Below are 23,684 nucleotides of genomic sequence, written 5' to 3'. Positions count from 1 at the left end.
ATAGGCGAGGCTTGGAAAGCAAGTTGAATCTTAGGTAATTTATTGCTTCAGTAAAAGAAGAAAAAGCAGTGTGAAAATATTAAAATTAAAAGCTTAGTTAATTATTTCAAGTGTATCGAGGGGAGCACTTCTAGTAATCAGAGAAAAATACTGATTATGCAAAACTAAGGATTTTACGTAGAAGTATGAAGAAATGTCATTCTACCCGTCAGTGTTTCTCATCTTGCTTTTTTACTCCCTGAGGTTGCCAAAGCTATAGTGTTTTAATCTAACGTGGGTATAAGGAAGAGGAGGGTTTTTCCCCCCAGGTAATTTCTAAAATTAAAAAAAAAAACCCAAAAACAAAAAAAAACCCAACTCTTTTGTGTTTTGTTTTTCTACAGGTTATTCTTGTACAGGTAAACCCAGGTGAAACTTTTACAATTACAACTGAAGATGGACACATTCAGTGTATTCAAGGTAAAGGAAAAACTGAAGTACTGAATCCAAATATCTTGATTCTGCAAATATCCCAGAATTACTACCAGTAATTGTTTCTGTAATGTCAAATGTGTTTTTATAAGTTCTGCAATGTAATAAATCAGATTTTTCAGTTTGTATTTAAAGCACAAATGAGGCTGCACTGGGAAATTGCCAAGATTCCCTGCATCTCTGCAGACTTTGCTGCTAATTTATAAAAGGCTGGCATCTCAACTGCTTTTGTAATGATCCTTGAATAACTGTCTTCTCAGAATCCTAACACATGAATTTACACGGGATTTAGTCCACACTAATCTAAACAACTTTAATAGACGCTGTGTGACCTCACTTTACTGTAAGGTAGTGGCATTAGCAGTCTGCTGATACTGTGGGAAGCATTGCTACCCTCTGTGTGTGGCTACAAACTGCTTTTTACCTTCTGGGTAAGTGACAGAACTGCAAGTCTGAGTCGGGTCAAAATATCTCCTGTAAGTCAAGTTGAATTTATCAGTACTTCCATTTTTGGAATATTTTTCACCATTTCAAATTATATTATATAAAATGTGTCTGTTCTGCTTTCATCAAATCCCAGACAGGAATACTTTCTTTCAGCTTGATGTGAAAAATAATATAGTCTTATTTAAAAAAAAGAAATAAATTGGTAGACCAGCTGTCAGCATTAATATGGTGCCAGTGTTGTTGCTACAGACTTTTAACTCTGTCACAAAATAAGAACTAAAATTTCTCTATGCTGATTTTTGTACAATTAAAGAAAAACTGTTGGCTGCGTAGGCGTGGGGGTTGGGATAAATCTAATCTGTGCTTTTTGTAGAATAAACGTACAGCCGTTCTTGCATTCAGCAATATCATCTAAAATTCTGGATGCTTCCTGAAAGTTATTAATTCATACCTAACGTGCATTTTGAACGTGGAAATGAGTTATCCATCGGTGACATAAATGGCATTATTTTTCTTGATGAAAACTTGGTACAGTCACTTTTTTATTTTTTAAACTCGTAGTCCTGATTACTTAAGTTTCTCTCCTAACTGGCTTTTTAACTGGGTGGTTTAAGCCTTGCTTCTAAATCCACTTGTCTAAAAGTAGTTCCATAAATACAGAGTTGGATGCAGTTGCTGGCTTTTCAGGCACCAAAGGGAGCCACCACCTTTGGGGAAAAAAGGTGGAAAAAAAGAGTTTGTAAAAGCCTCGTTTGTTAAAAAGTGGCACCTTGTTACTTCTCAGGTCCAGCACATGTTCCTATGATGTCACCAAATGGTTCTATGCCGCCTATATTTGTGCCTCCCGGTTATGTATCTCAGGTAAACTTGAATTTATTCTTACATCTCAGTATGTTTGTGGGTGTGGCTTTTTACAATAAGGTTACTGATTATTTTATCTGGAACAGCTGTTAAAAGTGGTTCTCATATTTTTTCCATTGAACTTACCAACTATTTAACTTTATTGTAGGCTCTATCACCTTTTGTTCACTTAGTAAAATTTGATCTTGTTTCCGGGATTTTTTTAATACTGGAACTAGGCAGTAAAAGATTACTTTTCGTAAGATAGTAGATGGCTCTGAATTGGCTGTCTGTTGAGCTCCATTAACAGGATCCACGTCTTGGTTTTTCTTCAGTCCTGTTTTCAAGGTGAGAGTAGGTGCCCGGGTCGTATGAACAGTCACAGCTGACTGCAGCCTGCTAAGTGTCAGAGGACTGATGAGTGTAGATGGTGCTCAGCTCTGCTAGAAACGGTCTGATGGGAACGTAGCTGGGCGCAGCATCCGAACTGAACGTGTCTCACGCACACTGTGGAGATGAGGCTCGTATTTCTATTCTAATATAACTCTCTTTATCACAGTTTTCAATGCCCCTTTCTTTACCAGCTCTGATCTCCTTAACATTCAGCAAAACACTCTACTGTTACAGCAGAAGTGTAAAGAGGAGTGTTAATGCTAGTGACGTGTGCCTATGAAATGAGCAGGACTCTGGGCTTCTCTCCCAGCTTTACTTTTCCGTTCCCACTGATTTTTCCACTCCTCTGCTTTGTTAAGTCATAGCAGATCAGACCTGCGTGTGGTATTTGAACTTTTATCAGAGATATTTGAAGTTACCAGTTTGATTTACTTTTAAATGAATGCATTTTTAAAGGGAAGCAAGTAAAAACAAATGTTTAAATGGGATAGGCTAGGTTTCTCATTTTCTAGGCATGTTCAGAATTAAGAGTTTTCTGAGCAGGCTTGAAAACCTTGTAACTGTATGTTCTTGAGTTCCCCAGGCAGTTGTCTCTTTGCATACAGCTGCCTCTGCAGTTTGTGCTTCTGCTATTATAAGTAGGTACTTTCATGCAGACCCCAAAGAAAGATCCCCCAGATAATTTATGCATCAATATGAAATTGAGTCTTCAGTGCTAACGGTATGCAAAGCACTGGCAAATGCTGAGGCGTAGAAACTGAAAAATACATTTGTTCTGTGTTTGCTGTCACAGGAAACTAGGAGGTTTGGTTTTGCTTTGTTTTCCCTTGGTCATTGTGAACAGGGATAGACACGTTTGAAACCAACTTTAAATCAGAGCTTGAGTGACTTACACTGATCTTGTCAGCAGATGAGACTTTAACTTTCTGTTCCCAAAACTGTCTGGCGGAGCCCAGAGATAAGTCGTGTTGGTTTCTGCCTGAGTGGAATGAAGCAATTCAGTAGTGGATAATGGGGACGTAGCAACTTCAGACTGTAAAATAATGTAGAAGTCTTATTATATTAATGTATCCCTTCTACCCGAAACTGTGCCATGTGTTCTTGCTTGATGTATACATAAAATAGAGTTAACATAGCCATCAAAATCTGCTATGAGTTTTGACTTGTATATGCTATAGCGTGTTATAATATTATGCAGCGTAATGTAGTTGAAGTGGTGTATTTAGTTCTTTTGATGAACCAGAAAGCCCCCCACGTTGTTTCTAGAACAAAGTTGTATTCAGTGTAAGCTTAGTCTTAAGTGACTTCTCCTTGTCATTTTTTTTCTTCTATTTAAAGTCTGTTAAGAATTGCTGACTCTGAGGTCACCTCACAGGTGAACTTTGTCATAGCAGTTTGTGAGTGGACACATTCTATTTCCCTTCAGAAGAATAATTTCTCATTAGTTTGCTCTATCTTTTGCTGAGGAGCTTTTCAAAATGTACTTTTGGAGTAAGCAATATTTCAACATCCGTAATGCCTTCTCGGCCAACTGGGAAACGCTACAGTGATTCCTTATAGCCAAACTAAACACGCTTTAGGAGAGGATCTTGAAGGAACTAACAGGATAAAACATATGGCCTGCTTTTGTGTAAGTGCTTTCTTCAAATGCCTGAAAATATAAATTGTGTATATTTTTGGTAACAGAGGACTACGTAAATAAGTTGAAATCTTCTAAGAGCAGTTTTTATTTTGTATGATTTACTTTACAGATTGCATTAAAAATGATTTTTTTTTTGAAAATAAGTTGAAATCTTCTAAGAGCAGGTTTTATTTTGTATGATTTACTTTACAGATTGCATTAAAAATAATTTTTCTTTTGCATCTCAATGTTGTACGCCAGCCCGCAGCTGGAACGCGCCCCCCGCTTGCATCCTTGTGACCGATATTTTCTGCTGACTACATGGTCATCTCTGTTAGTACTAAAGCACTGTAAGGCCCTGCCTAATAGCATTTGTGATCCGCATTCTTAAATGCAACTTGGAGGAGATGACCAGTGTAGGAGGAAGGAAGCATAAAGCTGCTGACTAATTTTAAACCAATCTGAGAAAAATGCCTGGTTTTCCCACTGAGACTTGATTAATTTTGGAGTGTCAGTTTGCCTTTAATATTGAACATTTTTCTATCATTGATTTTTTTTTTTTTCCCCCAATTACATGGCTCATACCTGTTTAATTTTTTGTTTGAGGGAGAGGAGAAAACAATTGATTCGTTGTCTGCCTTTAAATAGGATTTAATACAATCTAGTTTACTTCTGAGTCAGACTTCACATTAGATACAGTCTGAATTTTATGCCAGTGGACTTCCATATTGTGGCAGGAGAAACAAACTGGAATATGACCAGGGGATTTCTCTGATGGTCAACTCGGAAGCCTTTGACCCCGTCAGAACTGTAGGTGCTGAAAACGTAATCCCTCAGATAAGCAAAATGGAACGTAACCACAGAGTGACAAGGAATCAGCGTAGATGTCCTCTGTCTGCGCTGGGAACCCTACCTGGAGAAAGGACCCTGTAAACCTCAGCCTCTGGTTGTCTGTTCCAGGTGTCTTAAAGATGAGACTAAACTGGGCATTGTTTTACTTCCATATCATCATTGTTTAATACGTCTTTTTGTGAATCCTACTCTGGTGTTATTTCTTGACCTGGTCTTCTAAAATCCTATGTTCTGTCCGAAGTCTCTTCTCAGCTTTAAGATTTAGAGAAGTGTTATTGTATAAAACCTTAATGTATTTTAAATTTACCGTAGGAAAAGCAATACATTGAGATATTAGTGTATTTCACGTTGGCAGAATTAGACTCCAGAAGGAGCCTATATATTGCCAGTTTAGGACACAGGCTTAACAGTGTGCGTGTGCATACATATGCATGCACTGTCTTAGCATCTTTTTATCCTAGGGCTCAGAGGCGCAGGCAGGTTCTTTGTCTGAATTCTCTTAGCCTGTGGCAAACATGAAATGTTCTGACATTTGCGTTGGGTCGGATCATAGTACAAGACAGCAGAGCTGACTTGTGTAATACGTTGTGCTTGCCATAGGCTAAGAACGTGTATGCAGACGTGTACCACAAACCAGATGACATGCAGTGACTTGTACGTACGATAGCGCTGTCAGTCGGGATGTGGTCTAAAGCAGTTCTTCTAACTCTAATTACAAGCAGACTGGGAATTACACCCTGATCGATTCACGTTACTTGTTTAAAAGAATATATAAGTTATTCATAAATTATAGATTGCTTAGCACTTTAGCGTGTGAGGTTCAGCTTCTTAAAACTGACTGCCTCAAACTCCAGTTTCTTCTAGTAACGTATGCTGGGTTTCCACTGGAGTTCGTTTCGGTGTGCATATATATCCCTGACTGTCAGATTGCGGGTATAAACTTAAGCATAGGGGTTCTGTATTAAATGTACAATATTTACAAGATTGTTTTTGTGCTGACGGTTCATTTCTTGTGTTGCGTGACAGGTGGTGGAAGAAAACGGAGTTCGCAAAGTGGTGGTATTGCCACACTCGGCTGAATTCCATCCTTCCATGCATCCTCCTCCTCCTCCTCCCCATGTGCCACATTACATGCATCACCACCATGCTTTGCTTCCCCACCCACCTCACCCAGTGTACCCTCCGGTTCCTGGGACAGGAGAGCTACCACCACAGTTCATTCACCAGCATCCACCACCGCACGTTTTTCAAGAACAAGGTGAGAGCGCGGGTGATGTTTATATACACGAGAAGGCCTTTCACTCAGTGTGTCCAGATTGAGACGGCCGAGTTCTGCCGGTAGCTCTTTCACACGTTTCTGTGATTTTGGTGCTAGTTACTAGACTCCCTGAGCCTTAGGTGCGTTTATGGGGTATCTTAAAATACACTTGTGTATAAAGTATCATGGAGCCTGGTCTGAAGGCACTCTGCATGTGCGAAGTATGATTGTATAAAGTTTAAATCTTCAGCTGTTCTGTTTTTAAAGATTTAATGCAAAAGCAGTAACTTAGAAGTGTTCTAATACTGTGTATATTTTTCATGGTTCCTTACTTTTGTTACTGTAAATGCCACAATGATTGCTTCTACCTTTCTCTAAAATTGTGCTCTCCAAAACTGCTGTGTTTTGTCACAGCCTTGGCATGAAGCTTTTTGAAAATGCATTTAATTTGATATGTGAATGTATTTTTTTGGCTAGACAGAGTCCAAATACGACTGGCAAGAAAATAAAAAAAACATACATAAACCAAAAACCATAGTAATCCATGTTGGAGGGTGAAGTGCAAGTCCACTTTATATGTAAAAACTGAATGAAGCAATACTTCAGTGGAGGACTGGGATCACTGCTGAATTAAACCAGGCTGTAAGCCTTGTTATATAAACAAGCGTTTAACACAAAGAAATTAGACTATGTAAGACCATTCACTCTCTCTGAAGCTTAAATTGGTAATTAAGCTATTTCGGCTTATGTCTAGGGTAAAATATTCAGTAGCACCCAAGCTATGTTTTAAAAAGTTAGTTTTGGTCCTGAACTTGCTTACGCTTTTTTGAAAATGTGACTGTATGGCTATATGAGGGAGGAAGGGCAACTGTAAGGCATAATCTTGAGCAGCTAACAAAAGAGAAAGGCCTGAAGAATTACATTTTTAAAAAAACAAACAAACAAACCCAAACCCTGAACTCAGCAACTGATCAAAAATAATGTTTAAGGAAAAAGAAAATCAGCAATTTGGATATGGGTTAAATAGGAAAAATGGAAATTTGCTTGCAGATATTTTGTGTATCTTACTGTAGCATCTAACTAATGTTGACAACGTTTCAAAACCAGAATTAAACCTCCAGGCACATTCTTCTCCCGCTGCCTGATCTTTATGCTCGTGGACTGATCTGAGCCCAGTCCATAAGCCCTTTGTCAGGTGAGGTTCCTAAAGCCTAGCGAAGCTCTGCCAGTCAGCAGCGCGCTACGCGCGCGTTTCTTGTCTGTTGCTCTGCTGCCCAGAGACACCCGAGTGTCAGCCGTGAAACTCCGCGGGACTTCACAGATGCAGCAAGCCGAAGTGATGCGAGCCATGCAGCTCCATGCAGCTACAGACTGACAAAGCAAGCACAGTGAAGTTCCAGGGGTTTTCAAGCCCTGGTTCTACTGTGGTTATTCTTCTAACTTCTAGAGTGTTTCTCAGATGTCACATAAATTGTACTGAATAATGAAAAGTCCTCCTTTCTTTGTAGAACCTCGTTCTCATGGAAGGACAAACTTCATTCAGCGAGATGAAAGGAGTCTCAAAATGCAAGAACACCTGAAGAAAAGACTAAAAGACAGACAAGCTAGTGGTCATACTAACAATAAACTTAACAGTCCTCCATCTTCACCACATAAAGTTGTTAATTCTTCCAATGCAACGATTCAGAATGGAAATGGAAAGGGACAGCAAGGGGCAGGAGGACCACTAAAGCAGAAGCAGATAGGAAAAACAAAGGGCAGTCCAGATGCAGAGATGGGAGGTAGGTTGCATTGAAAGGGTAAAAAAAAAAAAATCTAGATTCTTTTGTAACAGAAGATGCTGTAAGTTCATTGCAAAATAGTTTCTGAAAAAACTGAGTTTGTAAATTTCTGTGGCTGTTCAGGGTTAGAGAAAGCCTGAAATACTTTTCATTATGTTTAGCTTTTTTTCCCTGTAGAAATCATAGTAATGTCAAGTTTGTTCATTTGAGATTTATCAAATAAGGTCTTCAGGAAGATTTAATTTCAAACCTTTTGTTTACTTCTCTGCCTTTTCTGACCCGGGACTGATCAATATTCCAAGTGAGGATGACCTGTGGGTGCTTACATAAAAGACTTCTGGTGTCATTCCTTGTGGTACTTTTCAGATAGCTAGGAGTTACTTAAAACTTCAAGAAATAGGAAGGTTTGAGCAACTGTCCGTACAGGTTGCTGTTTGATCAGCTGTAATTTCAGTTCAGTGCATTATTTTGCTCAAATGAATGTTTGAGCTTTTTAACAGCTTATGGCTATTCACTTGCATATACTGAAATACCTTGTGTACAATATCTTTCTCTTTCCTGTTGGTTTGAAACGGTGTCGCTGAAATGCAGACAGTTTCTTATCACGATTCCTTAAATGATTTGTGTATCTTTTAGTGTGGGGGGTGTGTGTGTCTTCAATTAAGTGGTCTTGTTAGGCTGCAACGTCTAGTCCTCATCTGTGTCACTGTTGTATTTAACTCTTCGGTTAGAGAAAGGAAAGAGAAATCTGACTTTGCATCTTGGGAAGTAAGTAGAGGTGGAAGCTTTTATCCAACTTGTTTCAAGGACGAAAAATACACTCCATTAAAGATTTTGTCTTAATACAAATTTGGGGGGGGGGAGTTTGTGGGCAGAATAGTATCCTGATTTGTTCCAGATGGACAATTGTAAAGACAGGATTCCATTTACAGATGTAACCCTTTACAGATGTAACCCTTTTGGTACCTGTAGGTATTTTTAATGTGCAGTTTTGATCAGGCTTCTTCCCAATTATGCCTAGACCAAGTGTTTCGCAATAGGAATTCAAGGAAAGCATATATAATAGAGAGATAAGATCTTATTGTCATTTTTTTAACACCTTTCATTTTTGGAGGAATGTTTTTGTGTTGTCAAAGAAAACCCATTTATGCTCAGATTACAAAAATATACCCTTTGTGCAGGATGTACTAAAAGGGTTTTTGTAACACTGTTAGTTTTGGATAGTTCATGTTTCTACCCCTCACGCAGCCAAAACAAACAGGGGAAATGAACTTTGCACAATAAGTACTATTGTTAAACTCTTAATGAGGCAAACTCCATCTTGTGGTGGCATTTTTGTAACAGACTGGTTTACCCTTGGGGTTTTCGGTAATGGGTTTTGTATTTGAAATTTCAGAGTCTGACACGGAATCCAAGAAATGTGATAGTCACTTGAGCATTGGCAAGCCAGTCGTAAGTATTATCCTTAAAATACCATTCTTTTCTGTGCATATACTTTCTATAAAATAACATGTGACTTACTGATCTCCCTTTTTCTTTTTTCTTAATGGTTTATTTTTTTAATAGAGAAAATAAGTTTTAGTTGTCAGAGTTTATAGCTGGGAAAGGGCAACCATGCTATGGAAACCCATTGTTTCTCAACTTTCTGAAACTGTCTGGCTGACTCAGTTTCCCAGAGTCAGAATATATCCACTGTTGAAGTTGTCTAGTGTATGTGAGGGCTTTAATACCTTGCAAACCAAGGGCCTGCTAAACTAATGGAAGTCTGTCCACTCCTGGAACCGTCCTTCGTTCAGCATAGAGGATTTAAGAATATTTGGAATAGAGTTTACAAAAATAGATCATCTTTTTTATGTTATGTTATGTTTAGAAATTGGAGCAAATATTTGAGTATTTACAGACTTATTTAGGAAGTTGGAGTCTGGTGACGTTAATTTAAATGTCTAAAGGCTGAAACTGCACTGATATTTTTGATCTTGAGCATGCCTAATGAAACTCTTCTTTGCATTATCTACACAGTAAGCATGGGTTGTATTCTTTTGCTCCAGCTTTTTAGCTATTCTTTGTTACGATAGTATTTTTTTCATTGCTGCTTCTGATGTCTGTACTTCATGCTAACAGAAAGCTGTGTTGACTTTGTCAGAGAAAATTTGGAGTATGGGAATTAAGCAGCAAAAAACTTAGACCAAAAATTTTAGTCGTGAGCACTTAAAATCAGAGCCTCTTGCTATCCTGTAGGTTAGTGGTTAAATATTAAGATTATGTGAGGGAGTTGTAGTGGTGTTAGAAAGTTAGGCCATCTGACTGTGCCTAAATAGAGATCTGGTGTCGGTGTTCAAGACTCCAAATCTGAACATTTGCTCCAAATGAGTGATGCAGACAGTGCAGGTGAAATAGAAATTTTATCTTCATACACTGAGACAACGTAGTGTGTCTGTACGTTTGTTTAGTGTTTGGAGGGAAATCCTTCAATGTGATACTTTAGAAATGAAAAGAGGAAATGATTTACATTCAAATAATGACTCAATATTTCCACTACAAAGGTAAAGAATTCCTCCAGTGAGGAGCTTCATAGGCAAACTAGCGACGCCATGTTATTGACTAATATACCTTTTATTACAGAAAGCAAACTTACTTGCATTATTTATGCTTTTAATAGGTTTCTGATATACAAGCAAGATCAGCCGTTCTGTCCTGGAATCTCCCAGTTAGTTCACAGAATGGAGAGAGCCATAGTCATAGTCCAGCAGCATTTACATTTGAAGTAGCAATATCCAACAGTGGTAAAAATGGAAAATTTAAATCTGTCTATGTGTAAGTTTAGTTTCTTCATTTAAGCACAATACCGATGTTTAAAAACATTAACCAATCAGCAATCTCTCTATCAGGAGCTGTTTGTTGACTTGCAGACCTACCTACTTCACATGAAATAAATTTTAAGTAATATCACTAAGAGTTACATGGACAATGGAAAACGTGAAAATTAAATGTGCGCTACATGGTTTTGCTTTTCAATAAGCTTTTGTCCTTTAAAGTACAAGGAAGAGCTGTAACTCTTTTTTTTCTTTTTTTTTTTTTTTTTCTCCCTCCTCCCCTTTCCTTTTCACAGTGGGGAAGAATTAACAATTACACTTCCTGATCTCCGACCAGCAACTGATTATCATGCCAGGTATGTTGCTGGGAATGAAATACTTAACGCTTTTGTTAATATGTTAATTACAAAATTCTTGTGGCTTCATGAAAAAGGTGTGCTCACGAACAGCTTGAGGAATATTCTGCAAAAAATATCATAGCTATGGACACTACTGTTGCTATCTAAATTCACACTTACCTTCTAATTTCATAAAAATGTCACCTCATTTTCTTCCCTACTGTCTTCTCTGTCTCTTCGTGTTTCTCAAATACAAACTTTAAGTATCCTCTGGTATTTTTTTAGAACAACAAGATTGGACTCAGTGAAAGAGATTGTTGTAGGCTGAAGGCAGCGGTAAATAAAATAATTTAGCCTTGAACATGCAATTCTGACTTGTCAGCTTGATTTGTAAAGTTGCTTCTCTAAACTGCAAGCTTCTGTAGCAGTGCAAGAAGGGAAGTGGAAACTGGTTGAAATGGGGAGAAGGTAGATGCTGCCTTACAAGGGAACAAGACGTGACATTCAAGAATTGCCACGCAGAGTAAATAATACTGGAGAAGGTGTTTAACCGGTCAGGAAAAAGACAAGCTGGTTAAACAAACCAGGAGAACACTGTGATCCAGTAGCAGAAGCGAGAGCCTCAATGCTTGGGCACAGGAGGAGACCAGCTCTAAGACCTACTGAAGCAAACTCCTATTCTTAAACTGCAGGAGAGTTCTGAGGGTGTTAAATACTCGGCACAGCTCCGCTTGCACAGTGTAGCATAGCGTGTGTTTGGTTCGTGGTGTTGCTCTCCCTACAGGCCAGCTTTCTTTTACCTACAGCTCACTTGATGAGACCGACACTATTTCTGAAAAATTAGTCAAGTCATTGCTCTTCAAAAACAAACGTAAATGAGCATGACTGTTCTAGAGATTCTGTCCCACTTGAACAGTTACACCAATAAACGTGGCTTTACAGCCAACTTAGCCCATTTTAGTATCTGTACTCTTGCCCAAGTAAGCGTTGTTGTATTTGAATCTCAAGGTCTTTTCAGCAAAGGTTAATTTCAAGTCAAGTCAGGTATTCTGTTACCATTTGGTAACACTCGCTGTAGTTTTCATCATGCCTCCCACATGTATTTCATCACTGAAGTATCTCCACTGTGATAGATAGTAATTGTAAAGTACATGAAGGATGCCAAATGGAGTCTTCAAGATCAGTAAGTGTACCCATGTGATCTCCATCACACTACTCTGTCAGCATGCCCCCGTCTCCCTCAACGCAGGACGGATAGTAGTGTCTCTTATGATGTGGGCAGCCATTACTAGGGCCTGGAGCGACGTCATAAACTCGCTTTTTGTTATTTCTTCCTGAACGAAAAAGCATGAAATTGTTGTCTTTTAGACTCAATGATCTGAAAGAAGAGTGATTGGGCACTTGTTTCCTATAACGTGAGCAGGCTGGGCTTGTGGCTGTAACCACTGCTAGTGATTAAATGCATTTCTAAAGCTGACAACTCTTTCCTTAAATTTTCAGGTGCTGATGCAATAGCACCCTAATTAATTGTCCTTTGTTCAGAGTTTCAGCGACCAGCAGTTCCATAAAAGAATCCATTTCAGAATTAGTGAGTTTCACTACAGAAAGTTGTGAGCCAGACTGTCCAGCTGCACCGAAGCTAATTAACAGAACCAAAACCAGCCTGAGTTTGCAGTGGAAGGTAAGCACGCTGATGTATTCGTGTCTGGTATGTTTAAATTAGCTTCGTCAGTAATTTCGTGTGTACTTTAGGTGTTAGCTTTTAAGTTGCTCAGTTAAGACTGATAATTGAAACCGTGATTGTTTCTTCCTCTTTCTTCTGCTGCTTACTTAGTTTCTTGCATATGGCTTTAGCGTGCTAGAGTCGGTAGCAGGTCTCTCCAAGTGTGAACTACTCGGTAGGAGAGTTCTCTTCTGAACTGGCAGCATAGGGAAGAACAGAGCATTTATATTTTCACTTGGGGGTTCCTGAATGATAATTAGCTATAACTTAACATTATAATTCAGAGTTCTCATAGTTACTCTGACCAACTCATAGTGAATTTCTTTGGCTAGTTTGTAGATTTAACTTTTTGAATCTGGCTTTTGACTATATACAGTATCTGTGAAGACTTGTTGGTAACCATGTTTTCTTGTCTTTTCATGTTTTTTCTTATGACTCCGCTTATACCTGGAAAACAGTTTATGGCTAAATGACTTTAATTAGTTAAATTATTTGTATAATCTCTACTCAGAAAGTAAAGGTTGTTCCCAATTCGTATGTCATAACAAGCACAAATGTTGCCTGTCTGAACGCTTACGTTGCTCAGACAGTTGGTGAACACACAGTGCGAGGACACAAGCAAAAAAGCTGTAAGGATATCATTTGCATCATTCATAAAATAAAACCAATCGTAAGTTCGTATTCTAAACTATCGGAATTAGCAGAAGTAGTACAGCAGCCTGGAGAGCCGTCAGGAACGAGGAATTAAACTAGTTCAACGAGCTGCTAGTTTTTTACCCTTTCTGAGTCACTTTGCTGAATACGTGTGTCTGTGCCCACAGTGCAGTTTCAGATTATCACAAGCGTGTGTGTGGAGGAAGAGGGCTGTTCTGTGTGCCTACCGCAGATTCCTTTCAGCTCTACGTTAAATATTTTGCTTTAAAAGGAAGTTGGAACATTTTATATTCAATTGTTAACGTGTTGGATTTTTTTAATGTGCAAAAATATTTATAAAGTACAACCATTTGATTTTAACTTTTTCATTGTTTCTTTATTTTCAGTCCTCAAATGACAATGGTTCCAAAATAACTAATTTTCTTTTAGAATGGGATGAGGTAAGACCTTTTCTGGTGCAAAAAAAAATCATAATGACATCTGTAGACCAATTATACTTAAAAATACTTTTTGCTTAGATACATCAGCTATTTTCAGTGCAACTGTCCAGACAGTTTTAAAGGGACAAGCCAATTAAAAAGCCTGAACCAAATGACTAGTATTGCAGCAATTCAAGTAGACGATCCTTTCAGATCCTCTGAGAGGACAGTGCAAAAGTCCCTCATTTGGTCCTTGTCACTCAGAGCATCATTAATTCCTGTGCTCGGTTTAAACGGATGAGCATTCGGCTTGTGTCTTCAGTAGCTGTCACAAATATCACTCGGTTCTTGAACTTCTTAAGCCTGAACCAAATGACTAGTATTGCAGCAATTCAAGTAGACGATCCTTTCAGATCCTCTGAGAGGACAGTGCAAAAGTCCCTCATTTGGTCCTTGTCACTCAGAGCATCATTAATTCCTGTGCTCGGTTTAAACGGATGAGCATTCGGCTTGTGTCTTCAGTAGCTGTCACAAATATCACTCGGCTCTTGAACTTCTTACTGAAATGTATTCCAAAGTGACAAAAAACTTCAAAAATGTGTTTTGTTTTCAACTGCGGTTATTTATTACCATTTTGTCAAATCTACAGTGCCAAAAAATAAAAGATACCTCAATCAAAATGTGGTTTTATTATCAAGAATGCTCAGGATTACTATCGGCATACTCAGTATGACCGTGATGACATTAGCTTTTTACATTCTTTAGGCTTACTCATTTTTTTTAATTATTATTAAATTAGTGAAAGGAAATTTAGGAAAATTCAGAGTGAAGAAGTTGACCTTAGCAGGGAGCATACAGTCGCCATGCAAAAAGTTACTCAGGCTGTTCTCACTTTTTTAAAGGGGAAGAATGGACCCTTCAAAGAATGCTACTACGGGCACCTGAAGCAGTATAAACTTACCAAACTCTCTCCTTCTACAAAATATTCACTCAGATTAGCTGCTAAAAATGATATCGGAATGAGGTAATGAACACAATGTATCATATCACTTACTTTCTCATCAGCTACGTCTGCTGCTGTTAATATTTTTATTTTTTTTAAAATATTTTTCCAGTGGGTTCAGCGAGACAGTGACATACTACACAGCGGGAATTGTCCCACCAGCCCCATCGCCCCCAGTGCTCGTTGAAGCGGGAGTGACCTGGCTGTCAGTCAAGTGGAGCCCACCTAACGGGGTGTCTTCAGACGACTCTCTCACTTACAGTTTAGACATGGAAGAAGAAGGTTCTGTAAGTGCTGGGTTTTGTTATATGCGCAAAAGCCTGGTAGGCAGCAGTGCTTAAATAAAAAAAAATAACTTTCAAATGAAATGCTGCAAAATACTGCAACGGTTGGCAAGTATTGCGTGTGTTAGTGAAACAAAGATGAAGTTCAAGCTAAAAAAAAATTTGCTGGATCTGATCTGGCTTTTGTTGTATCGTGGAAAATCAGTGACTGCGTTTTGTTCTTATTTTCCCTCCTTTGCAGGGTTATGGTTTCCAACCGCAGTACAATGGAGATGAACTCTCGTGCACTTTAAGAAATCTTAGGAGGAGTACATCCTATAAGTTTAGGGTTTGTACTATGTTTTGTTTCTGATTTAATTATGACTCCGTCCTTTTCTGGAGTTTTAGCATTTCCATACAGCTAAGACACTTTCTGTGGAGACAGCAGAAAATTACCTGCAGTACTTTTGTTGTTATAATAGTTTTTGGTGGAATCGTAATACAAATCAGATCTTTTGCACTAGCTAATTCTGTTTTCTTTTAAATTGTTGTCTTTTCTGTTGTGGGGTGGTTTTTGTTTTGTTTTGTTTTTCCCCATGGAAGAACATTATAAATCAGCAGGATATTACTTGTCATTAAATCAAGCATTTATTATATATTCCATTCATTCCTGAAACAGCTCTTTGCCTACAACAGCGAAGGAAAAAGCAGTCCCAGTGAGGTGGTAGAACACAGCACCGATCCTGACAAACCTGGACCACCAAGTAAACCAACCGTAAAGGGCAAGATCCATTCGCACAGCGTGAAAGTTACGTGGGGTAGGTTACCTTTTGTTACCGCCGTATTTGAGTGCTGCTTACTCGTACAGCCGCTCAGTAACGCAGATTAAAACACAGAGGCGAACTCGGGCTAATTATTTGTCTCTGCAGATATCGCTATGGCAGGAGAAATACTTAGCGTTACCAAAAAATTGCAACTCTGTTTTGGGGCTGTAGCACAAAAGTAGGAGTTTTCTTCATTCATTTTAGAGAAGCATTCAATGCTATTGGCTGTTGTACCAGCCTCTAGATTTATTGTGGTGCTTAAATAATTTTCATGTGCTCTTAAAATAAAAATAAGAGATGATACCTGAAATTGGCAGTATTTTCCTCATTGCTCTTCTTCCCGGCATAATCGCGCTTAATAATAGAAAAAAACTATTGTTCTGGAAGACGTATTGTGAACGTACAAGTACACAGCTTTCTGTTTCTGTTTGAATTGAGTTTTCTGCTTGAATATATTCTACAATGAATGGACATCTTCTCTGAAAAAGCTGATAACAAAATAATGCATTGTTTTTTAAATCTTCTATAATTTATTTTAAGATGTTGATTTCTTTCAGAACCACCCAAGGATAATGGAGGATCAGACATTTCTAAATACTTTCTGGAAATCTCAGAAACATCAGTTGGTAGGCAATCATCTTTAAGTACTAACTCAGCTTGTGTGCTGATTCACTACTCGTTGTTCTAGCAATTACTGTTCTGTTGTGACGTGTATATCGCGTTGTACATGTTCTCTGCAGAATGGATCATTCAGATTTGATTCTGTGGCTTGACTGTCTGCTTAATAATTGTGTGAGAGAATTTTCAAGGTTGATTTTTGCAAAAGTTTTGTAGTATAAAGTATCTTTTCTTTCTCCTCAGGAAGTAAATGGGACACGGTATACAGTGGTTCCCAGAGAGAACACGTATGTGATCATCTGAAGCCTGGCACTTCATACAGAATGAGAGTTTATTGTGTCAGTAAAGGTGGTGAAAGCCAGGTGAGAAAAATGAGAATAAATTTGCTTCTGAAATCCATTTCTATTTATGTTTTAGTGAAAAGTTGTTTGGTGTTTCCACTCTAAAATAAAGTGTATCACTGCTAGGCTTCTGATGTTATGACTGTTACGACATCAGCTGTTCCTCCTGGACCGTGTCATGCTCCATGCCTGGCAGGCAAAGCTAAGCCCAAGGAAATCACTTTACAGTGGGGTAAGCTCCAGTGTTTCTGAGCAAAATATTTTTCTGATTTTAAATGTCAGAACAAAAATGAAAAATCTGTAGAACTCTTCGGGGGGGGGGGGAATATTTATATATATATTGAGTTTGTGTCCCTAGTTGTTTGGTTTTGGGGTTTTTTTGAGAAGACCAAAGCTTGCTAACCACCACTGACTCGGTGATGCACGCATGTGCGACGATGTGGCGAGACTTAAGCAGACATAAATGTCTTCCAGTGAGAAGGCTGGAAGTAATGACTGCCTCGTTACTGACATGTGCTTGGCAATTTAAAAATCAACCCTCCTTTTCTCATTTTTATCTCAGTAAAGGAGATAATCAAAAAGTAATGAAGATACATTGGATTTTGAAGGAAATATATGGAAAATAGCTGAAAAAGGCTGATGAAGGCCATCTGAAACTAATCGGTATCTGGGGGGAAAAAAGCAAGCTTCATAAAGTGTTTCGGCTCGGATAGATGACAAAAGCCTGCACTCTAACGTTTAGAATTCATCTGATTCAACTTTTAGCTTCAGAAGGCTGATTAGGAACTATTTAAAAGAAAAAGTGCTCTGTGAAATTAATGGGGGGGGGGGGGGGGGGGGGGGGGGAATGTCTTTTTATTTCATAGGCCCACCATCTGTAGATGGAGGTTCCGACATTACAGAATATATTATAGAGATGGCAAACTCTGAACAAGATGAACGCAGACAAGTGTATCAGGGTCCAGCATCTGAATACGTAGTAAACAATCTGCTTCCAGGGAGAACATACTGCTTCTGGATACGAGCGGCAAATAAAGTTGGGGTAACTGCTGTGCTAACGGGATCAAATTTTGGTTTTTTTTACACAAAAGATAGTAATGATACTACTGTCTTACAAGCCTGATGATATTTTGTAGCTTCCGTGTTCTGTTGTAGTTCTGTTGAAGGAGCAAAACTTCTTACAGCGTAAAAAATACAATTCAAAGAAGGTTCAATAAATTCGGGCTGAAGGAAGGAGGGACTGAATGTCCCTGACTGAGGGGATGTGCCCTGCCTGTCGCGTTTCTGTCGTTGTTTACTGGATTGCCGTCAGTACCGACGGTAACTAGTCCAAAGGTAGTGCTAGACATTCTCTTACCACTTCCAGTCATTTCTTTGACTGCAGTGTAAACCCTACGTTTCTGGCTGTGAATAACCACTTAATGTTTGTGCCTTAAGAAACCGCCTTGTGTTTCACAATTAGCGTAGACTCCGCAGGCCGGTGGTGTGGGAATAGTATTGTGTAGAGAGGGGCGTGTTCAAATAATGCCAGGTTTGAAAAAGGTTGGGATAAATGTTGGCTGCGTAAAAGTCTGCCTGAAACAGTACCCAGCTGCTTCTGGAAGGCAGATCCTGACTACAGGGGAAGGAGGAGTTACAAAACCATAGCAGTGGAGTTAGTGGGAGGATTACAGGGCCAGCTTACAGAGTAAACTACCTGAAAGGAATTTTAAACGGTGCTGTGAAACTAAGCACTGAACTCTTCTATTTATTTCTCTACCTAGTTAAAAATAATTTATTTTCTTCAGCTCATACGCTTGCACGTCAGTTTTTGCTCTACTGCTGTTGCTGTATTCACGCAATCGTATTTTCTTGCAGTTTGGCCCTCACTCTGACAAAGCAGAGATCTCTACTGCTCCAGGACCCCCTGATCAATGTTGCAAACCCCTGATAACTTGTAAAAGTGCAACTTGTGTTGTAGTTTCATGGGAGGTAGGTTTTAATGATTTTCGGTAATACACAAATTAATATTCGGCTTTTAGAATTCTAGTGACACATGTATGATACACAGAAATGGAAGAAATAACAAATGTGGGGGTGGAATGTTTTGAGCACATCTCTTCATAGAGGTATTGGTTTTGTAAATTTTGCCAGCTATGAATTTCCATCTTAACTGACTAAATGGGGTGACATTTAATCCTCCTCATGGTGTGGTAGCTAGTATATAATACATTTAATTCGTCCAAGTGGTAAGAGATTGAGTCATTCAGAATTCTGGTCTGAACTGTGGTGGTGTGTTAGACGTGCGTCTGGATGGAAACCTTTTAACAAGCTGAACTTAAAATCCTGCCCTTGGCTATGGTGGAAAAGACCCCAGGTTTCAACCCCAGTGCTTCTGTTCGAGAGATCACGCTTGTATGGTGAACGTGTGTGTGTGCAATAGCTGAAGGACAATTTATCGCTTACACCCACAGTCTCCTGCGTGCAATGGTGCAGAAATCGGTGAATACAGACTGGACTGGGGACAGGTGGAAGGATCAATGCATATCATTTACACTGGCCCTTGCCAGAGCTATGAAGTAAAAGGTCTCACACCTGCAACCACGTATTACTGCAGAGTCCAGGTATGAAGAGCCTTTTGTTATGTGTTACTAAGCAAATGAACAAGTACGTACAGGTTGAAGAAAAACTTCAGCTAGAGATGAATAAAATTACGTACTGTCGCCTACTAACGCAGCGTAGAAGGCAATTGGTAAAAACGTTTTCCCTTCTCCCTCAGTCCCTCCTAACTACGTCTTTCTAGAAATGAAATTTAGATCTAGTGTTGCATTAAATACCAGACATTTTGCCGTAGTTACATTTTATTGGGGAGATTTTCCATTCCCTTCCAACAACATGCAAAAGGAAGCATGATAGATGTGACTGGTTAGAAAAAAATGTAGATTTTGGGCAAACAATACGCGGCCTCTCTTTCAGGCTGTGAACATCGCTGGAGTTGGGTTGTTTGGCGAGACTGCTGTGGTGACAACCCCCGCGTCAGTGCCTGCGGCAGTGTCAGTACTGCATTTACTTGAAGAAGATCAGATGGAAATTTCTCTTCCTTTATCAACGTGCCTTGCAATTCAATGGGAAGAACCGTGTTGTCATGGGTCAGAGATCACTGGATATAATATAGAATACGGGGAAAAGCAGGTTGTAACTGTTGGGAGAAATACAAGCCATGTTCTTGAGAATCTGCTGCCTGACACTCTGTACAGGTAATAACTAAGCGTTTTACTCTGAAACCACATTTGTAGGATTTTCAATCAATAGCTTTGTGGGTAGTGTTTTAAATTTTTAGAGCAATTTTTCATTTGGCTTACGGACTATTCGCCTAATTTACTCTGCAACTCCGAAAAAATAAGGTGAAATTGTCATATCCGGAATCAAACCATGACGTTTTAGCGGCAAGAGTTAAGATTCCTGTGTTAAGATTAACATTCTGTCTCGCAGCCAAGGCTTTATTCTAATTTTTCTGGGTTTAGAATTTTTCATTCTGAAGCAATGCATATAATGGGATGATGAGCATCTCGCCAAAAGAGGATGGATGTACAGATAAGAGCAGAATAGCTGTTCCTGCGCTGCATGCTCAGGCTTGGTTAAAGCTTGGTTCAGATTATGGATCTTCAGTGTCGGTAGGAGGCAAAACAGTTCAGGTTAACGTGGAAGACCCGGGCGCTTGTTCACTGAACAGAATAAACCTGAACAATACTGAGAAACGCTCAAGCTTCGTTATGTTGAGAAGAACGCAGTATGTTGACTAGGTTAACGTGGAAGACCCGGGCGCTTGTTCACTGAACAGAATAAACCTGAACAATACTGAGAAACGCTCAAGCTTCGTTATGTTGAGAAGAACGCAGTTATGTTGACTTGTTTTGAAGTAGATTATTTTTATAGTTAAATTTCTAACTGCATTTTAATTGCTTTATTGTTTGGAGTTACATTCTTTACAAATTTTAAGTCTTGCTTTATTACCTAGCGTTTTTTCAGGACCTCAGTAAACTGACCGTATAGCTGCTTTTCTCACATTTCTAGAGTTAGAATACAGGCCATAAACAGCTTTGGAGTTGGTCCTTTCAGTCATTCCATTAAAGCCAAAACGAAACCACTACCTCCTGACCCTCCTCATCTTGAATGTGTGGTCTTCAGCTACCAGAGCCTTAAACTTAAATGGGGTGAAGGTCCTAGCAGAGCTTTAATTACCAACCCTACACAATTCAACTTGCAGATGGAGGACAGGTTTGGCAGGTAAGATGATCGGAACATTAAGGATATCGTTGCTTTACAACTTCGTTTCAAGTTTTCAAGGCGTTTTAAGTATTCTTTCTTCCGTTTGCACCAGTAAGTCATTTGGACGTCCCAAAGTTTGCCCCTTAGTTTGCATTTTTGCATCGCATCTTTCAACCAGAAATGCTGCTAATAGCTGCTGCGCTAGTATTTACTTGTAAACAGTAAATACTATTTACTATTTAAATAGTAATTTAAATAGTAATTATTGAAATTTAGATAGTAATTAATTTAATAGTAATTTAATAATTACGAAGTAAATTTAATTTACTTCAGTAAATGTATTAATTATTTACTACAGTAAATATTAATTTACTACAGTAAATTAATAATAGTAATTTAAATAGTAATTATTTTAATTTAATATCTCACCATCTTCCTATGTTGCCAGTTTTTTTTATCTTTTGGAAATTCTAAAATGAAGTCCAGTTTGCATATAAGAAACATGGGGTTGACAGCTGTTCTTTAACTTGAAATCACGCCGTATCTAGTATATACAGGGGTTATTCTCTTGATTCAAATCGAGAGTTTGGTCGTGTAGTTTCAGTGGTGGCCTGTGTACGGCTGTAGCTTCATGCCTGGACAGGTTGAGTGAATGCTTCGTGAATGTAAGTGGAGACTTCCCCCAGCATGAACGGTGTGTGGTGCTGATTCAATGCGCATCATGAACTGCTGGTGACAATAGCAGAGCTCGAGCTGCCTGACGTTCCTTGTGCGCCTGTGTAGAAAGCTGGGGCACCCGGAACGTATTGTCACTTTTTTGTACTTAAGTTAGATATGAAAATGTTCCGCTTACGATACTGACATGCAACTTGGTGATTACTGAATAATACTAATTGGTGTATATTCTGGTTTTTCCTTCCAGGTTTGTTACTGTTTATAATGGTCCTTGTCATACGTACAAGGTACAGCGACTCAGTGAATCCACTACATACTATTTTAAAATCCAGGCATATAATGATGCTGGAGAGGGAGAGTTTTCTGAAGTTTACGCTTTCACTACAACTAAGTCTCCACCCGCATCTCTTAAAGGTGAGCTTACGCTGCACCAGAAACTTCTGCAAGCCATTTACGTACTAGGTTAAATGCTAAAACCTGGCTCTCTTCCCAGTCTAGCCTCTTTCCAGGGCCTTTGTGGGACAGAGAACAGAAACTAGCTGTGGTGGGCGTTAACTTGGTGTAAGAAGGGCTCTACTGGTGTAGGACCAGCGTGTGGTCATCTCCTACACCGTAGTAGCTCTTCCACCCCGACAGTGAGGATTTCCTCTACCCGTTTTCAACTGGAATGTAATTTTTCAGGGTTATCTATCATTTGGTACAAGTTACAACAGCACGTAGGCAAATGAGAACAGAAATAATTCCTCTGATCTTCACTTTCTAATACGAACATTAAAGATTGCCGTTAGAGAAGGCCATTCTGAAGATGCGAATGCTGATTACCTGCAGGAAAACTGGTTGACTCAACCATGTTTATAACGTGTAATTTCAGCTCGGAGATACATGGGCATAAATGCTGCTTTCTCCAGTGATTTGAAAGTGCTCGCTCATCTGTACAAGCATTAGACGTCAGAAGCTTATCTTGTCAGCTTGAAAAGACAGACAAGTGTAACCTACAAATATTACAGTGATCATTTGTTAAGCTTATGTCATGAAATACAGCAAAGAAAAAGAAAGAATGAAACAGGTCTTAATTGCTTAGAATTATTTGAATGACTGTCACCTCTCCATCGTTAACAAACATGTTGGAAAAACCTTAAGCTTTTAGATTTACGCTGCCCAGTCCCTTGCGTTAGAACAAACATTTTCAATGGAAAATGGACAAAAGCAAAGCATACTTTAAGCCAGAGTGAGAAAACTTCCTTGTTGTCACTGAAACTAGTGCCCATTTGCTGCATTAACTGTGAAAATGAGTCACTGTAATAATTGGTGATTTTGGCCATTTTCTTCTGATTGAAAAAGACTGAGAGCACTTGTAGAGACCATTGTTCTCTTTTTCTAAAATGCCAACAAATCACTTTTTTTCTAGCACCCAAAGCAAATCAGCTGGAAGAAAACAGTTACGAAATCACATGGGAACCTTTACAGCCGATGAAAGGAGATTCTATTGTTTACATCCTTCAGCTTGCTGCTGGGAGAGAGTTTGATCAGGTACCTTTTCTTTAACATAATGAACTTGCGGAGGTTTTACTTCGAAAAATTATTGCAGAAAAAGATGTCGATATTTGAAGGTTCAAATTCTGTTTGGTGATGCTAGCGGCAGGGATACTCTTCGTTTCAGCAAGGGACCCGGTTTACAGTCCTGACTCCCAAGGGTGCTGCATTCAACGTCTCAGTTGGTTCCTCTCAGTGAGGCTTTAAGTTTGTGATGGGTGAGGACAGCTTCCAGTACAGGGTCCTGCCGTGCTGCCTCTTCACGGCATCGAAGGTCGCCCCAGGTTAAAGACCATAAATTTTCATTTCCCTACCGACCCTTCGCTTGTGCTGTAAAAGCAAATGACTGCGAAGGCGGGCTTGAGAGTCACTGGGAGAACTGGTGATCCAGAAGCGGGTTAACGCTGTTTTATCCTGTTCTCCCAGCATTTCCCTGGGCTCTTTTGATTCTTTCATCTTACGGTCTGTGGCATCACTACCTTTGTTAGTCACAGACAGCGTTTGCCCCGCTTTAGCGGGGGAGCTGTACAGAACAACAGTTGCGCAGAACGATTTCTTTTTTTTTTTTT

General features: G+C 39.1%; 1 protein-coding gene across 2 annotated transcripts in view; it reads left to right on the top strand.

Moving 5' to 3' along the window:
- The window catches only part of LOC103906158 (fibronectin type-III domain-containing protein 3a-like), a 45,217-nt gene that overhangs the window by 18,609 nt on the left and 2,924 nt on the right, over positions 1 to 23,684 (top strand). For both annotated transcript variants that reach the window (XM_009287998.2, XM_009287997.2), the window contains exons 3-25: positions 384 to 459; positions 1,703 to 1,779; positions 5,651 to 5,882; positions 7,391 to 7,663; positions 9,060 to 9,115; positions 10,323 to 10,477; positions 10,773 to 10,832; positions 12,357 to 12,495; positions 13,578 to 13,631; positions 14,513 to 14,634; positions 14,726 to 14,900; positions 15,139 to 15,225; positions 15,556 to 15,694; positions 16,258 to 16,326; positions 16,562 to 16,680; positions 16,786 to 16,891; positions 17,526 to 17,701; positions 18,517 to 18,630; positions 19,113 to 19,262; positions 19,615 to 19,895; positions 20,713 to 20,925; positions 21,830 to 21,996; positions 22,991 to 23,112. In XM_009287998.2, the coding sequence (XP_009286273.1) occupies positions 384 to 459; positions 1,703 to 1,779; positions 5,651 to 5,882; positions 7,391 to 7,663; positions 9,060 to 9,115; positions 10,323 to 10,477; positions 10,773 to 10,832; positions 12,357 to 12,495; positions 13,578 to 13,631; positions 14,513 to 14,634; positions 14,726 to 14,900; positions 15,139 to 15,225; positions 15,556 to 15,694; positions 16,258 to 16,326; positions 16,562 to 16,680; positions 16,786 to 16,891; positions 17,526 to 17,701; positions 18,517 to 18,630; positions 19,113 to 19,262; positions 19,615 to 19,895; positions 20,713 to 20,925; positions 21,830 to 21,996; positions 22,991 to 23,112 (3,162 nt within the window). The remainder of the gene's footprint in view (positions 1 to 383; positions 460 to 1,702; positions 1,780 to 5,650; positions 5,883 to 7,390; positions 7,664 to 9,059; positions 9,116 to 10,322; positions 10,478 to 10,772; positions 10,833 to 12,356; positions 12,496 to 13,577; positions 13,632 to 14,512; positions 14,635 to 14,725; positions 14,901 to 15,138; positions 15,226 to 15,555; positions 15,695 to 16,257; positions 16,327 to 16,561; positions 16,681 to 16,785; positions 16,892 to 17,525; positions 17,702 to 18,516; positions 18,631 to 19,112; positions 19,263 to 19,614; positions 19,896 to 20,712; positions 20,926 to 21,829; positions 21,997 to 22,990; positions 23,113 to 23,684) is intronic.

This window comes from Aptenodytes forsteri, unplaced genomic scaffold (assembly GCF_000699145.1).
Source record: "Aptenodytes forsteri isolate BGI_AS27 unplaced genomic scaffold, ASM69914v1 Scaffold72, whole genome shotgun sequence".
Classification (NCBI taxonomy): domain Eukaryota; kingdom Metazoa; phylum Chordata; class Aves; order Sphenisciformes; family Spheniscidae; genus Aptenodytes; species Aptenodytes forsteri.
The sequence above is the reverse complement of the archived record's forward strand: the minus strand, read 5'-3'. Positions and strand labels throughout refer to the sequence as shown.